Genomic DNA, 18,781 nt, shown 5'->3' on the forward strand with positions numbered 1-18,781 from the left:
GATTACAAGTGTTTATGTGTAGGCGGGCCCACCTGGTCTCATGCATGAGTTTGTATATGTGAAAAGGTATAAAGTGATGTGTGTGTATAAATTTAAGTGTATATTATTAGGTGCATGTATGTGTATATATACACATAGATTGACATATTCGCATTCGTGGGGCTTGCCCCATGAATTCATACGAATAGGAATACGAATGCATGTAAATATATTCATTTTCTTTTCTTTTTTGAATATTTTGTAAAAAATAAAAAATAAAAAATAAAAAACTATTTTTTCCCTGTGAGTGAGTGAACGAACAATGAGCAGCGAGCGAGGAAGCCTCACCCTACTCCCTCTGCGTGTTGCCCTTGCTTCCCTCTGCATCTTGTTCTCGGCCAAGAAATTAGGGTTTCGGCTGAAAACCCTAATTTCTATCATAATCCTAGTTTCAATAGTTTTCTTTCTTTTCAACCCGCGTCCTTGACTCCCTCTCATGCTCTATTCTAATCCTACATCTTGTTCTCTGCAACAAATTCAAACTTTCATTGAAGCCCTAAATTTAGCTAAGTTTAGCAGAAGCCCTAATTAATTAATTAACTAATATTTTTCAATTAATTAATTAATTTTTTGATGAATTAAGATATGTATTAGTAAATTAATTAATGTATAGTGAATCAATTAATGTTTAAGTGAATTAATTAATTATTATATTAGTGAGTTAATTAATTATTGATGTATGTATGTATATGTATATATCATATATGTGTGTGTGTATATGTATATGTATATATCATATATGTGTGTGTATATGTATATGTATATATCATATATGTATGTATGTATGTATATGTATATATCATATATGTATGTATGTATGTATAAGTATATATCATATATGTATGTATGTATATGTATATATCATATATTTATGTGTGTACATGTATATGTAAACGAATGATTTTATAATATTCTTGGGGCCGATTTATATTCTCGAATATCATGAATATTGCGGATATCGAATACCACGTATATTACGCATGGGTCAATCTATGTATATACATATATATGAAAATTGTTTGTATGTGTGTGTATTGTTGATGTATATGTAGATTGAATTGTTTGTAGGAGAGGATGGAGTGGTATATTTTTGTTATAAGTTTTTGTAATATTGTTTTACTGGAAGGGGAGGGGTATCACAAGAGCATAATGATCCCCATCCTTTTCTTAGTTTTTGGTGACCCCTTGTCATGATGTTCTGAAGCGGAACCTAGGGACAAAAGAACATACAGGTCAAGAGTTTCTCTCACCCCTCTCAAATGAGTGTCGCCCAATGGAAGGGCACTAGATTTTGAATATGAAGGTATAGGTTTGAATCCCGCCGCTAGTCAAAATTACTACTTACTATAAAATTTGCTCCCAATTTACGAGTCAAAAAAATCCTCCATGAACCTCGCAAGAGTGAACTAATGATCACTTGAAAGTGCAAACAAAGCTTACTTCCCACAAAATTAACCAATTTGAGTGAATATTCCACTTGTTTCTCAGATTTTCGAGCTAAAATTTTTTACCATGATCCTTGTTCACACGAATACACGTAAAAGATTAAAGTACTAAAGCAATTATAATTTCCATAGATAGCATTAAGCTCCGAATGTTAAAAATATTCCAAGCTAAACCATTTTACGTAGGGTATGAAGAAGAATTTACATTTTAGGGAGTAACATGGTTCAAAGATTGATGAAAGGAAAATATTCCCAAGTTTCAAAGTGCCCACCCACGTTACCATTTGTCAACATCACTTCCATTGTGATAAGAAATAGTGTTGTGTATTAGCATAATCGTTTCCATGGTGCCTTTGTAGTAAAACATGCATTACTTGTAAGTGCAAACAAATCTCTTATTAAATCTGTGAATTTGTAATGTAGGTCTTCTCTTACAATCCATGGTATAAAGTTTAAGTTTGTGTCCTCCACTAAACATTCCAATGGCCTAATTTAAACATCTTTTCATGTAATTTCTTATTCTTAAACTATCCATTATAATATATATTGTTCCTTTTGATTCATTTTTAACTACACTACTGTGAAAGTGTTTTTAGAACACTACAAGAATATAAGGTATGGAGCATTCACATCCGGAGGTCAAGAACACAAACCAAGGTCTTAAGAATAAGTCAAACTAAATGCAAGAAACTTGGAGAAAAGTAAAAGAAGAAAAAAGCGGGCCACCAAAACACAGTCTAAAACGAACGATCATAACTCTTTCATTTGAAACCCAAATATCATGTTCAAATATCGGTTGGAAAGCTTGTAAAGAGAGCTATCCGTAATGTTTTAAATCTCTAAATTGGGAGCTCAGATGAAGGAGATATGATGATTAGAAGGTTATTGTGTCATAACTAAAAATAGGAGATAATAAACTTCTAAAAAAACGTGAAAAAGAGAAGAAGAAGATTATAAGAAGTGAGAAGGGGAGATAGAAGAAGTGATACCTTTGTAATAAGGATAGGAGAGTAAGCTTGTTGTGATTGTTCTTAGTCTACTTCTTGTGGTGTTTTATTTCCCATTCATGTAGTGTGATCATTCATTATCGATAGATCTTTGCGGTTTTAGATCTATATATCTTCTTTATCTCTTCTTCCTATCATCATCCTTTCAACTACCATGCCAAACATAGATTGATCAAAGGAAAATATTGTTGAGTTTCAACATGGGCCACACATGAACAACAACTTTGTCGGCTTTTGTTGTCTTAGGTTCCTAGAAAATAATAATGGGTATAGAGATGAACGTTTTTATGGTGTCTTGAAAATCATTGTGGTAGCGAATTATACTATGCATGCTTTGATCAGATTTCCCAAGTAGACGAATCTTATGCCATATATTGTTTTGCTTTTAACTCTTTGTTAATGCCATTTTTAACAACTCTACTATGCCAAGCATGAAAAACACCAAAATATGTGTTCCTTTTTTGGCTAACTACATACATTGCCTTCTAGGTGCCAAAAAAATCAATCTCTGATTATACATGATCATAGATCCAGGGCTTTTGTAACATAAGCCTTCTCCAAGGAAATTTGTGTCCTCATGTAAGCATATTCACATGGCATCTTTTAAACATCTTTTAATGTAATGTCTATATCTTAAAACTATCCACTATGCTATATATTGTTTCTTTTTATTCACTCTTAACTACACTCCCATGCTAAACATGGAAAGGAAATCTAGATAGTTGTACAAAAACAAGAATACCACATATAAGTTAATCATAACTTGGAGACTAACCATCGATCGTCATAGTGAATCATATTAGAGTTGTTCAACGATTAGATGCTTCCATGGGCAAACATGCGAACGGAGAAAGATGCATAGATATCACTTGGAGGTGCATTGGATGGGAATCGAACATGGCTCTATACCACTAGACCACCAACGCATGCAATATATATTTTAATGCCTTGACATTGTCAATGCAAATCAACATATGGTTCATACAATCTCAAGGAAATTGTGGTGTTAAAAATGGGCATGCTTTTAGGGTTTCTAAGCTTGTCCAAACTACACATGTCTTTAGGCATCTCATGTAATCAATGAGAGTCGATGGAACCGCTATAGGTGCATTTAACAATGGATGGGTAGCCAAATTCCATACTTGCCTTTATGGGCACTCTTAAGAAGGTTTAGGGTGGTTATAGACCATCGGCCACCCCCTAGTGAAGGTGAGAAATCCATCCAAGCCTCTTTTCACTTTTCCATACCATTGAATATGGACATGGATTGTACCTTGGGTTTGAAGGAGGAACACATGTGTGCACCTAGAGCTTTGATACACTAACATAGTCTCAATGTAGTAACTCTTGTACCCTTCACGAAGTTGGCTAGACTTCTTTTCTAGGCTCAAACCCTAGGACCATGTCTATTCACACTTGACTATATCATTGGAAGTGGTCAAGTTATGAAATACTCAAGGTACCTCTCACCATAGGATTTGAGAATAACTCAATCCTTAACTCTCATTCCTTATGAACCAACCCACACTTTGTAATAATCTTAATGTTAGAGAATTAGAGTTCATTATACCATGTGGTTAGTTGTGGTTATGCTTGTAAAATTGAGAAAGGATCATTGGAGTACTTGGGGTGATTGTACAGTCATATTTAACGACCATTATTGTCGTAGAATGCGTGCTTATTCGAGTATATACCTGCTAGCATGATCTTGACATGGATCATGCTTTTGTCCCACATTGTAAGCAAGAATTGATTAGCAATAAACAAGCTTTAATCTATTAAAATCAAGAATTATTGTTGGAATACTTGACATGGAAAAGTGTTGGGAACAATGAAGTGGCAGAATTTGTCGATAAACGCCGGAGTTTTAAGCATCATCAGACTGAAATGACTCGATCTCGATCGGCAAACATGCGAACGGAGAAAGATGCGTAGATATGCCACCATCGACAGTGATAATAGTTCCTGTGATGTATGATGCACTTGGCATACACATGAATGCCACGACATGTGCAATCTCGGACGGATCTGCAAAACGCCGCAATGGAATGCGCTCTTCTAACCCTCCCCTAGCCTCTATTGATATCTGAACATAAAAAAAGAAAAACGCACTTTAAAAGTCCCAAAAAAAGAAACATTGATTATGATGAGGAGAAGAATAATTGAAAGATTAGATCAGATAGATTCTATGATTGTCTTTGGAAGTCATTAAATAATGATGCATGAGAAGGTGAAGGTGATAATACATTCTCAGTTGTAGGCGTTATGGTGTACCCCGGAGCAATAACATTCACTCGGATGTTGTCGTTGGCCCATTCGAAGGCTAAATCTCGTCCCAGTTGATTAACCGCGGCTAAACAATTTCATCCAAGTAGATACAGTGAGTCAAGCATATGTCAGTTACAGTTATTCAGGATATGTCAGTTCAAGCATATGTCAGTTATTCAGGATATGTCAGTGAATTAAGAAGTCTGAGAGAAAGCATGAAATAACACACAAGCCACAAGGCCTTCCATTTTTTACCTTTACTCATACTGTAAGCACTGGATTGGAGACCAAGTACTGATGAGCCGGCAATGGAGGAATTAAAGACAATGGAGCCCTTCCCATTTGCTTTCATCAAAGGATGGGCAAGCTGGCTTAAATGTAGTCCAGCCTCGAGGTTCAGAGCCATCATTTCGGAGAATTTTTTCAGTGGCAAATCCAACGCACTCGAGATCATGACAAAGCCCACATTATTCACCTGGTTTCAAGAAGAAAGAAAGAAATTTAGACAAGTTGTAAAAGGGTTTAGGGTTTAGAGTTTAGAATTTAGAGTTTAGGGTTAGGGTTTAGGGTTTAGGGTTTAGAATTTAGAGTTTAGGGTTAGGGTTTAGATTTATTGTTAGGGGTAAGGGTTTGAGCTACAGTTTCCCAATGATTCTCCTTCACTTTAAATATATGGAACATGGATTATGCATATATTGAGGGGTGATGAGAGATCCACCAGGATGTCAAGCTTCGAGGAGAATCGAAGGGCAACTTGAGCCATGAGTTGCTCTCGATCCTCTGCCACTGAGACATCGCAAACAGAGCCATGGATGCTTCCACTCCATGTAGCACTCGCATACTCGGCCAGGCATTTCTCCAAGTCTGCACTCGTGCGCGCACACACCCACACATGTGCCCCGAGCCGTGCTAACTCTTCTGCTATCGCACGCCTGCAGGTTGCAACATACAATTTTAGTCATCAGTAGAGAGATCCATTCATTCTGAATGGAGGGATTTGCTAGCACCCCTTTGGAGAGATCTGCATATGGAGTTTTGCCAAATTTTTGGCTAATTTGAAGGGAAAAGTGATGGCAAGGGCAGGGATCTGAGAAAATACTCAAGAGATTGAATCATAAACTTCTTGAATCCCAATTTGAAAATGGAGATACAAGTGCAGTTAGGAAAGTCTGTAATCATGTGAATGAAACATTTGGATGAGTTCTGTGCTTTTTTTAGCTCCCAATGTGACTGACATAACTCTCAGAAAATAATTATATGTCATGCCATGCAACAAACAAAGGAGCTAGTGTCATCAGCTAAGCTAGATTTTGACACACAGTTTTTGAGTGATTCATATACCATGTCAGCCATGGCTGCACCTCTTTTTCATACCACAAAATAAAGTTCCCTAATAATCCTTGCCATTGTTCTCATCCCAGACTGCCAAATATGTAATCACATTGGATTATTGGATATTAGGTCTTGACGGTCTATATATGTAGTTATGTCGATGGATTTGGATCGATCTCATACATGACCGGACATACATTTATAGATAAACCCTAAGAGAGATTTTACCCGATGCCTTTGGTGGCTCCGGTCACAAGAGCTGTACAGCCCTTTAAGCTCCATGGATCTGTTGGAAAGCTCCTTCCATTTGACGACATCTCTGTCCAAAAAAGGAAACCTAAAATTGCCCAAATGAGAAGGTGGAGGGGACAGGCACAATCCTATCCCTGTTTGCTTTGCTTTATATAAGACAGGAGTGATTACATCCTTATCACTTTACGTGGAATGCTCTTACATACGACAAATTAAAGGAGGGTACGTTCTCCTGAAAAAGGGGGATAGATAGGGAATTAGTGGTCCAAAAAAGACCACCATGGCAACAACTAGATGTTAAATACTTCTTAAATAGGTTGAATACGTAGAATTTTTAGAAGATGTCAAATTTTAAAAACGGCAGTTCTAAAACGTAGAATACTTCAGAGTATTCTAAAACGTACTCTAAACGTAGAATACGCGTTTTTTAACAACTATGATTCGCCTTTGTCTGAATCGGCTCTCTTCTTCTAGCACTTGCTCTCCCTCTGGCCTTTCTTGCCACAGTACCAACATTCCGTCGCGGCCTTCTCTTGCCGACTTCCGGTGCTGCCATGACTCCCCCTGCTTCCGGAGGGTTCAGAATTGCTTCCGACATTTCTATTATGCCGTAGGTTCTACTCTTTTTGGCCGCCTCCATTGCGCGTCGATCCGCCTTGTCTGCCACGACCACGGGGCCTATCTTCCTCCGTGTACAAACATCTTGTTATCGGTGTGCGTATTCATCGACGCACCTGTGTGATTTTCCTCCACGAGCACCATTGATTGAAGCTCGAAGAATAAAGGCTTATAGTATTCTCCCTTGTGCAGATTGCCGTTCGGAACGCTCTGAATTTTGACGCTAGCCCACCAAGACAAACCTGCACCATTTCATTTTCCTCGACGTTCACGTTGACGGAGGCGAGAGATTTGCAGATTTCCTTGATTCGGGCTATGTAATCAGCCATAGACAGATCTTTCTGTCGGACATTGCTAGGCTCTTGCATGAGCTGCAACTTCTTGGCCGTTATACTAGCGGTGAAAATCTTCTTGAGATTCGCCCACACATCCTTTGGCATCTTGCGCATCTCGAATGTGGCTCAAGAGCTGGTCGCTCACACAGGACGCGACGCAGTAAAGAACTCAGCTTGTCGCTTGTTCCCAAGTTGAAAAATCTCTGGGTGTGTGTCGATTTGGGTGCTATATCATTAGCTTTGTCGACATAACTCCAGTAGCCATGACCAAGCAGGCATTGGTGCATCTTGTACGACCAAGATGCATAGTTGCTCCTATCGAGCTTCTTAGTCGGTGGCGAGCTTCCCATTCCTCTGTCCATATTGTTGACTTATCCTTTCCGAAAGCAAGAAGGAATACTCAGCTCTGTCTTTATCGCTGTCAAGATTCGAACTCTTGACACGACATAGTCATAATCTAGTATTATGAGTTAACCAAGATATCTAGTACATAGTTATGTATGTAATTGATCCTTATTATTTTGCTAGGATCATGTGCATAGTTGCTCCCTTGTAGTATTTACACTTGGCACATGCATGCATACCTACATGCTCTATTGTAGATTCACATGCGTGCAAACAAGTATGCATGCCATGTAGTATAAATAGAGGAGTTCACCTTGAAGGAATTCAAGGTGAACAACACCAGTTATGGAGTCTTTCCTTTAATACTATCTTCTTTCTTGTCCATTTGGTTATCTTCTTGCTTGTCTCTTGAGCTTATGATCCATGATAGTTTGTTCACCTTCCCATCCTCATAGCTCTCCCTCTCATAAGCCATAGCTATGTCCGACTCAACTAGTGAGTTAGGCCAAATAATGGTAGCCTTACGACAACTACAGCTTGAAAATGAAGCTCTTCGAAATTCTTTACATGAACTTCAAGTCGGTACCTCCCTATCTTCACAACCCCCGAACCCTAGTCTCCCACAACAACCTAGCCTAGAGCCTGATCTTCTACCAACATCTAGCCTAGCTTCATCACAGTTTCTTGAGCCTAAGGTTAGCCTCCCAGAAAAATTTGATGGAACGAGGTCGCGTTTCTGAGGGTTCATCAACCAAGTTCGACTTATCATTCGGCTACAACCTCAATGTTATGGAGATGGTCATCGACAAGTCGGCCTTGTGGGCACCCTTCTCTCCGGTCCGGCCCAAGCTTGGTTTGCACCATTGGTAGAAACCTCGTCACCTCTATTGGAGGACTTTCCTACCTTCCTCGCCGAGTTAGAGGCCACATTTGGAGAGACGGACCGACGACGTACAACTCTTAACAAGATTTATGCATTCGAACAAGGTTCACGTGCAGCTTCAGTCTATGCTTCAGAATTTCGACAACTAGCATGCAACGTCAATTGGGATGATCAAGCTTTAGCTGATCACTTTCAGCGCGGCCTTCAAAGCAATGTCAAGAATCTTCACTTAAACTTTCCGAAGCCCACCTCGTTATCCCAAGCGATTTCACAAGCAGTTCATTGTGACAATCGTCTTTTCGAATTTCGCCAAGAAGAGCGCCGGACTTGGGTTCCACCTCATTCACTTCCACGCCACGCCCCGGTCATACAACCCCAGGCATCCTCACACTCGCCTACTTTGGCAGATGCTCCTGTCCCCATGGAAATTGATCAAGCCCGATTTCGGCCATTGACTGATGTTGAACGACAATTTCGACAGGCTAAAGGCTTGTGCATGTATTGTGGCGCCTCCGGTCATGTCGTTCGCCATTGTCCTAGGAGTACTCGCCCACAATTCCATCGAGCTAACGGACCCCAACATCCGGAAAATGACATCGTTCGGTTGCAATAGGAGCCATGTAACTGGACATCTCCCGTCGCCCACATTCTCTTGGTTCCATTGCCGGACCATCAGGCAATTTCACATTGGAGGTATGGCTTTCGTTTAACTCTAGTTTCATTCAGTCTGTTGCTTTACTTGATTCTGGGGCATCTTCTTGCTTCACCGACGTCGCATTTGCCCAAGCACATGGCGTACCTGTCATTGGCCTCTCAAAACCCATTCCAGTTGAAGCCATCGATGGGTGCGTCCTCTCGTCAGGTGCAATTACTCAAGCTACAATCCCATTAGGGCTTCGGGTGGGCTCACACCAAGAGGAGCTCACCTTTTACCTCATCGCATCTCCTTGACATCCGATAGTCTTAGGACTAACGTGGTTGGAGGCGCACAATCCAATAGTGGATTGGTGCAACCGCTCGATCACATTTAGCAAGCCAAGATGCTCGTGCAAAAGTATGAAGGTAAATTCAGTTTCCTATCCTTCGGAGACGGTCGACTCCGAATTGACGACCCCATCATCGGTCCAGGATGGGTTTGTTTGTGGCACCATTTCTAACACACTCCATGTTATACCCGAAAAATACCAACACTTCTCCGACGTATTTGAAAAATGTAATGTTGATTGTTTGCCTGAACACCGGCTCTACGACTGTCCGATTGATCTTCAAGAAGGTGCGTGTCCACCCTTTGGTCCTCTATATACGTTGTCTGCACCAGAGTTGAAGGCCCTTTGTGTGTATCTCGATGAGAACCTTGAGAAAGGATTTATTCAACCTTCTAAGTCACCAGCCGGGGCCCCCATTTTATTTGTGAAGAAGAAGGAGGGCTCTCTACGCTTATGCGTCGACTACCGAGGTCTTAACAAACTCACTGTGCACAACCGCTATCCGCTACCTCTGATCCCCGAACTCCTTGATTGACTCCGAGTTGCGCGTGTCTTCTCCAAAGTTGATCTGCATGGAGCGTACAATCTAGTACGCATCAAGCTAAGGGACGAAATGGAAAACCGCATTTCGAACACGGTATGGGCATTTCAATTACAAGGTAATGCCTTTTGGTCTTACTAATGCTACCACAGTTTTTCAACATATGATGAACGATATATTCCGGGAATATCTTGATCTTTTTGTTGTCCTTTACCTTGATGATATTCTCATTTTCTCGCCAAACATGGAGGAGCACACTCGCCAAGTCCGATTAGTTCTTGCCAAACTTCGCGAGCATGGCCTTTATGCCAAAGGCGAGAAATGCGAGTTCGATCGTACCTCGATCGAATTTCTAGGCTACATCATCTCGCCCACTGGCATCACCATGGATATGAAGAAGGTCTCTGTCATTCAGGTGTGGGCGACTCCAAGGCGACTTAAAGATGTACAATCCTTCCTCGGCTTCGCGAATTTTTACCGTCACTTCATCAAGGGGTTTTCCACCCTAGCACAACTTCTTATCACTCTCACCCATAAAGGCACTCCATTTTTATGGATCTCGGAGGCGCAAAATGCGTTCGACTCACTCAAACACGCATTCATCACTGCCCCGGTGCTGCTACATGCCGACCCCACAAAACCCTTCCAAGTCGAAACCGATGCCTCTGACTTTGCCATTGGCGCCATCTTATCCCAGGCAAACAACAACAACCTAATGCACCCAGTGGCTTACTATTCCCGAAAATTTACGGCATTCGAAATCAATTATCCCATTTACGACAAGGAGCTTGTTGCTATCATTGCTGCCTTTGAAGAATGGCGACGCTACTTGGCCGGCGCACAATATCGTGTCCAGGTAGTGACTGATCATAAAAATTTAGTTTATTTTTCCACCACTCGTACTTTGAATCGAAGGCAGGCCCATTGGTCGACATTTCTCGCCGACTACGATTTTGAGATCGTATTTCGACTTGGTGGCCAACATGGGAAGGTTGATGCCCTTTCTCGCCGAGCTGACCTTGCACTCCGCCCTAGGGATGCTGCTTATGCTCAACAATCTAGACGTTTGTTGAAACCCGACCAATTGCATCTTTTATCCACTTGTATGTTGCAGGATGATTCTTTACTCCAACAAATCACTGATGCATCCAAGACTGATGCGTTTGCCAACGAGATTCGAGATAGTCTGCAAAACCTTCACCATACAAGAGGGTTTGTTGTTCCGAGATCATCTCTTATACGTCCCCGAGGGCCCATGTCGCACCCGGGTGTTGCGGGAATGCCACGATGACTCACTTGCAGGTCATTTCGGGGTCGCGAAAACCCTCGAGCTAATCTCTCGGGGGTATTGGTGGCCACAACCATGGAAGTTGGTCAAAGAATACATAAAGATTTGTGAAGTTTGTGCTCGCTCCAAAGCCATTCATCATCGACCATACGACTTACTACAACCGCTTCCATGTCCTCGTCGTCCTTGGGCCTCTATCTCTATGGACCTGATAACTGATCTACCCTTGGTCAATAGCTATGACTCGGTGTTGGTTGTTGTCGATTGGTTTACGAAGATGGCTCACTTCACTCCATGCTCCAAAACCATTTCCGGAGAAGGAATGGTGCATCTACTACTCAACAATGTGGTACGCTTGCATGGACTCCCCGATGATGTCATCTCGGATCGTGGACCCCAGTTTGTCTCTCACTTTTGGCAGCGCCTACTACAAACTTTAGGCATCTCTATCAAGTTGTCCTCCGCTTATCACCCCCAAACTGACGGGCAAACGGAGCGTGTCAACCAAATCTTTGAGCAGTATCTTCGGTGCTTGGTTAGTTACCAACAAGATGATTGGGTCAACTTACTTTCGCTCGCGGAATTCGCCTACAATAATTTTCTCCATGCATCGACTAGCGTCACTCCATTCTTTGCCAACTATGGTTTACATCCTCGCTTCAACATTTCCCTTCCTACCACTTCCGTGAACCCTTCGGCGGAGGATCGCGCCCGCATTTTGGATGAACTACATCATGATTTATCCTTGGAGCTTAGTCTTGCTAGTGAACGATACAAGAAGCAGGCTGATCACCATCGATCTTCCACTCCACACTTTGTCGTTGGAGATATGGTCTGGTTGTTACGTCGACACATCTCTACTACTCGTCCATGTGCGAAAATGAGTACAAGAAGTTGGGACCATTCCGTATCATCGAGTGCATCAATCCCGTCGCCTTCCGGCTCGCCCTTCCATCCCACTTCCGGATTCACGATGTTTTTTCATGTCTCCCTCCTCGAACCCCATTATGCTTCACAACTCCCAGGACGTCAGGCCCCACCACCACCACTTGTGCAATTGACGACAGGGGAGGAATACGAGGTCGAACAAATCCTTGACTCGCATTGCCACCGTCGACACTTGAAATACCTCGTCCTATGGAGGGGTTACCCCATGTTTGAGGCCACATGGGAACCATTGGCAAATTTACAAAATGCCCCAGAGGTCGTCCAAGATTTTCATCACCGATAGCCTTCCCAAACCAACGGCTGATTTGGGAAGGCGGCGTAGGAGGGGGGATAATGTCAAGATTCGAACTCTTGACACGACATAGTCATAATCTAGTATTATGAGTTAACCAAGATATCTAGTACATAGTTATGTATGTAATTGATCCTTATTATTTTGCTAGGATCATGTGCATAGTTGCTCCCTTGTAGTATTTACACTTGGCACATGCATGCATACCTACATGCTCTATTGTAGATTCACATGCGTGCAAACAAGTATGCATGCCATGTAGTATAAATAGAGGAGTTCACCTTGAAGGAATTCAAGGTGAACAACACCAGTTATGGAGTCTTTCCTTTAATACTATCTTCTTTCTTGTCCATTTGGTTATCTTCTTGCTTGTCTCTTGAGCTTATGATCTGTGACAATCGCAAGCTTTTCCGTCGGCTGCAGAGGACTTCAACCCTCACGCTCTGATACCATGTAAAGGAACACGTGTGCATATGTGAGTGGAAGCGTATGCGTAAGACACTGAGTATGCAGTTCGGGAATATGATAGTTCGGTAAACGCAGAGAACACCAAGAGAATGAGTGAGAGAGAGACAGAGAGAGAGAGCGGATAACGATTCTATATGAGCAAAAATGACACTCTGTACATACTTCGTGCTCAGTGAGCACCTTTTATACAAGCCCTAACTATTGGGCTGACACAAGTACTTACAGTACTTGACCGCTCATAAATAAGCATCCTACACTTACTCCCAAAATTATTCCTTACGAGGAATAACATTCTAACGGCCTCCCGGTTTACGCACTGCTACGACCATGTTGTGCGTAGGGTTTTACGCACCCAGTCTACGCACTGGGTTACACACCCAATGTTGAGTTTGTCTCTCAATAGAGCAGGTGGAAAGTGCCAAGTAGAAGGAAGCTATATATATTGGGGAGTAGCGAACACAAGGGAGGGCGAAAGGATCTAAGAGATTATATATAGGGATAGGCTAATAGAGAGTGAGTGAGTGTTGACCAATTATACTCTATGCTTGTATCTGTATCTGCATGCAAAGTGAATTAGGTCTCTTTTGATGGGGCTACCCGGAGACGGATGAAGTCTGTATGAGTATCTAGAAAGAAGGTCAAAAGTGTAAATAGGTTTTGAGTTGAGCCTATTTAGGCTAGTTGTGTAAATAGCCCAAAAGTTATCTGAGTATAAAGATAACTAGGGCAAACTTTAGGTCACAGATAGTTGAGTAGTCTTGGTGTGTGTGTTTGTGCGGATTAGAGTGTACGGTGTGTGTGAGGTCGTTGCCTCCATAGCTGAACAGACATAGTGAACGATCTGTTGTAACCATCTATTGGCGTGCAAACTCAGGTCGGTCCTTGTGAATTCCTCTTATTGTATATTTCCCCTCATAGTGATCTGTTTGGTGTCTGTGGACACCCGTGGTTTTTTACCCTATTTGGGGGTTTTCCACGTTAAACCAAACCACCTCTCTAGAAGTGCCTGTAGCTGATAAGGTATTAACACCGTTATTGTTGGGATCCCTTCTAGACAGTTGGGAGACACTCGTCACACTGGGACTTGATGGACCGGAAGGGAAACAGGTCACCCTAGAGAAGGTGAAATCGAGCTTGCTGAATGAGAAAGCTCGTCGAAAGGACAAGGAGGCAATCTCCGACATAAAGGCCCTAGTCACAGAAAGTGATACACATAGAGGGAGAGGCTATAACTGAGAGAAGTCCGGGACAAGGTCGAAGTCGAGGGGGAGGTCCACATGCTTCTACTATGGGAAGCCAGGGCACTTCCAAAAGAATTGCCGACACTTCTGAAAGGAGAAAGGGGGAGCCGACAATCCCGACTCAAAGAAGAGTTCGTATCGAAAAAGAACTTCGGCAATCGGGACAAGTGAGGAAGAATTGCTGCTCATAAGTGAACAGAACGAACTCAATCTTGTTGACGATGAAACCTAACCACCGACAAAAAGTGATTATCATCCTGCAAGGTGGGAGACCATGGTCTTGTAAGGATGGGAAACGAAAAGCATGCCGAATTGTCGGCATAGGAGATTGTTGTCAACCGGAATAGTAACCGATGGACAAGAGCGTAGGAATAGGAAATAATATAAGATCATAACGCATGTAACTGTTCTCACAGACGAGCAATGACGAATGGATGTTTAGCCACAGACGCCCCAGAGAACCAACATGACAAGACCGGCCAATCACAAGGTCCATCACACGCCAGGCAGAAGAACGCACACGGCAAAAGCCTCGCCTCAGCAACCTCAGTACTACCTGTCGTGATTACAAAGGTGATTCTTCGCTCTCCAAATACCTCGACGATACGCGGGGAGTACGCTCACCACAGCCACCCTGTGGTCTTTCCCGACCCGCCATAGCCCCCAACATGGTCTTTGTCTATCCGCACTTTAACGGCGAAACCGACGCGGCAACCCATATTCGCATGTTCCTTAATGTCTGGAATGTGAACCACATGACGCAGAGCCTTTCGTAGGCGGTAGCGCACTATTCGAAAATGATGGAGTTCGGGTTAAAATTGGATGGGCGAGCGGCGTTTTGGCATTCACAGATGGATTTACTAGCAATCACAACCTTCGATCAGCTGCAATCCGCTTTCTTGCAGTTCTTCCATCGGAGGATTCCACAACGCGAAATCCTCGGATAGTTCTACACGATTAAGTAACTGCCGACCGAGACGATCGCAGACTTCAACTTACGTTTCCAAAATTTACGGCAAAAACTAGAATGGAGCCCCACAAAGGACGAGGCTCGAGAAACATTTCTGGTAGCATTACGCCGACCCATCCTGGCAACGCTCAACACAAATAGCGTGAAAGGGGAAATGATGGATATGGTCATTGAACGAGCGTTACAGCTCGAGTTGGATGAGGAGGAGGAAAGGTTTTCTATGTCCTCCTTACGACAAGCGTTACCCTAGGACGAGGAATGCCTGTTTCGTCAGGCAATCCAGTGCACGATTTGCTTGAACTTGGGGCATTCCGCAGTGGAGTGCAATATGCAAATCCACTGCCCAATCTGCCACTCGAAGGCTCACACAATCGAACAATGCGAATACAATATGTTGAATAGAGCCGTTCCCGTAGTCCGCAGCATGGACACCCAATGTCCACCACGCCGGACTGAACAAAGGAGGCAAGAAGACCGACCATGGTATATGGATTGCAACCCACGGGACGATCGGCACCACCGGACTCGCCGAAATCACAACGATTCCGAGGAAGATGAACCAGAGGACGAGGATTATCGTGGACATCCGAGTTATGATAAAGGGGGCCGGCGCTACGAGAATCACCGGCTGACAACCAAACGGGGCGGCTTCAATGGTTATCGTGGTAAGCTGCGGCAATATTGAGATCACCGACGTTACGACGAAAGCTCGGGAGATGAGCGACACCAGGAACAACGACGGGACCAACAACAACCACAGCGTGCGTTCCGACAAACGAGGTCGGACCACGAGGAGCAAGTCGCACTAGGGGAGCGGCACACACGACCAGGAGCCGAGAAGGGTGAATCAAGCATCCATTGTTTTATTTGTCAACAGCCCGGACATTATGCCACGCAATGCCCAACATCAATACGATTATGGCGGAAGTGCATCAAGTCACGACACGCCAGTAAACAAAAACGGCTGATTGGGCTGCGCAAGACGAGATACGACGACAAGCCCAGGCATGGGTGGTAAAAGCAAACGCGACCAATACAGAGCGCATGCGGAAGGAGTCCGTGAATGCGAGGGAGTGACCAGAGGACGAAGGATCGGTCCCAGACCCCATTTGGCAGGCATTAGCGGGTTGCGAGATAACGTTAACCATGGAGAAGCTGTTGCAGCTAGTCCCACGCTTCCGCCAGACCATGGAAGAACGGGTGATGGGCATACCCAGGGTGAGCGTCACTACAAACCTTACAGACGTTAGCGACAGACCGCTGTCGTAGTGTATTTCGTACACTACGTGAAAAAGTAAAAATAATATAACCGATTTAATTACATATAAATAAATAAAATAAGAATATCAAGATATTTATCACGTGCATAGGGCAAGATTCGAACCTTGTACCTCCACATAGCCAAACCTCAACTTTACCATTATGTTACCTTATCTTTAGTGTTCTATAAATAGATTAATAACTATAAGTTCTTTATTTGCACCTACCTTTATTAAAAGGTAAATCGTGCATTTTTTAGAGTGCGTGAATATTTTATAGAAAAACGCAAGCGACAAAAAAAGTGACTCATGCACATTTAGCGTGCATGAGCACTATATTTAGCAAATAAAAGCAAGGATTAGAAAAGCATCACATGCATATTTAGTGTGCATGAACATATTAAAAAAAAAGCATGTAGCTATGCTTAGTCTCTCCCATCACTACATAAGGATGGGGAGCACAATGTAATAGTGTGTGAAATATTTGGGAAATTGGATATATTTCCTAAAACACCAATTAATAAAATATACTCGTGGGATTCACGAAGTTTAAGATAATCTATCTCTTTCAATCTAAATTCATATTCTTACATAAATATTGATTAATGTAATACTTGTGGGATTCACAAGATTAGCCTCATCTCATATTCTTCTTTTTCCTAGTCCAAAACCTCGGTGGTTCCCACCCGACTCACGCAACGATCCGGAGCCGAAAGGCACGACACAGTTGGTGAACCCGACGTGAAGGCGGGTGGCAAGGAGATGGAGAATCAACAAGAGGCAATGAGTATAACGATGATGATGATGTTCGAGCGGATGCTACAAGAACAACGAGCGATGTCGGAGATCACGGGGGCAGTAAAGCGGCTCGTACAACGAAACGGGGAATTCAACGGTAAGGGTGTGTCACGCTACCTACGTGAATATAAGGCGGAGATGATGCAATATCGGATACCGGAAGGATTGCAAGTGATATCCTTTAGTCGGGTGGCCTCGGACGAACTACAAGAGAGAATCCACAAGATACAACAACAAAACTCGACATGGGAGTCCTTTGAAGAAGCTTTACGGGAGGCATATGACTATGAGAGATGGACGGGACGAGATCGACGAGAATTCGACGAATGGGTGGCGTCGGAGAAGACTCACCGAAGTGCAACGCAAGCGTTCCTAGAGTTCGAGCATCGTTTTGCTCGACTCTCGGAGCGGGAACGAAGATTGGTGGGAGAAGATAAAGTCTTAATGTTCGTAAGATCGATCGATCGAAAAGAAAGGATGGACATCGGGATCGAACTCGAAGATGATGACGGTGCGAACGGTCTTACCGAGGATTGGGCCAAAGTCGAAAGGGTATGCCGAAGACATGATGAAAGGAAGCTGAGAATCTCGTCAACAACGACATGGCCCATGAAGGATGGTCGATTGAGGAAAAACGATGGGGCCGATATGAAGGCCGAAATACAACGTGATGGTCTGACGGAAGAGGGTGTAAAACAAGCTACCCTCTTGTCTTGCGAAAGAACAACGACAAAGGATAAGGCCGATAACCCAAGTGTAGAAGAAGATTTCGGAATACAAGTGTCCGAAACATCGGGTGAAAAAGGGGTAAGCATAATTGATGTTTGCATAATTGATGCAGTGAAAGAGAGCAAGGAGGACTTGATTGAGGAGGTCACCACGAAAGATGACATCGAATTGAAGGTGGCTATGGACGAATCAACGACGGATGGCCATATCGAGACTTCCCCACCACTGATTTCAGAGACTCCGGCGGTTGCGTTTGAAAGGCAACGTGAGACCGAAGAGACGGAAGGTGGCGGAGAGAAAACAAAGGTCGAAGTCGATGCATACAACGGAGAGATAGCCGAGAATATGGCTATGGGTGAAACAATGGAGGATGATAATACCGAGGATTCCTACCCACTAATCCTAGAGACTTCGGCAGTTGTGTCCGAGAACCAACGTGAGACCGGAGAGACGGGAGGTGGCGGCAAGAAAGGTAAAGTCGGAAGCCGGTTCGGATGGAAGGTGATCCGGACGGGATTCCGATCCGAAAGAAAGCCTAACCGGGTAAAAGAGGATTCGACCGAAAGTCGACCCGAAAGAAAGCCGAACCGAAAGGAAGAGAATTCGGCCGAAAGACGACACAAACGAAAGCCGAACCGGGCGAATGAGGATTCGGCCGAAAGACGACCTGAAAGAAAGCCGACCCGAAAAGGGGTCGAATCGGTCAAAACCGATCGACCGAGTCTGACTTGGCCGAA

General features: G+C 43.2%; 1 protein-coding gene across 2 annotated transcripts in view; it reads right to left on the reverse strand.

The window, feature by feature from the left end:
- Positions 1-4,244: 4,244 nt before the first annotated feature.
- The window catches only part of LOC147860698 (tropinone reductase homolog At2g29290-like), a 70,951-nt gene continuing 56,414 nt past the window's right edge, over positions 4,245-18,781 (reverse strand). The window contains exons 1-5 of one of the 2 annotated variants that reach the window (XM_087323421.1): positions 6,320-6,536; positions 5,478-5,691; positions 5,015-5,234; positions 4,738-4,844; positions 4,245-4,577 (exon numbers count right to left, since the gene is read on the reverse strand). In XM_087323421.1, coding sequence (XP_087179547.1) covers positions 4,359-4,577; positions 4,738-4,844; positions 5,015-5,234; positions 5,478-5,691; positions 6,320-6,408 — 849 coding nt within the window. In that variant the 5' untranslated portion in view covers positions 6,409-6,536 and the 3' untranslated portion in view covers positions 4,245-4,358. Of the gene's footprint in view, positions 4,578-4,737; positions 4,845-5,014; positions 5,235-5,477; positions 5,692-6,319; positions 6,537-18,781 lie in introns of those variants that run through there. The other variant, XM_087323422.1, reaches the window with a different exon arrangement.

The sequence above is a fragment of the Azolla caroliniana genome, unplaced genomic scaffold (genome assembly GCF_043228905.1).
Source record: "Azolla caroliniana isolate FFs.n. ecotype wild unplaced genomic scaffold, voAzoCaro1.0.p SCAF_8, whole genome shotgun sequence".
Lineage (NCBI taxonomy): Eukaryota > Viridiplantae > Streptophyta > Polypodiopsida > Salviniales > Salviniaceae > Azolla > Azolla caroliniana.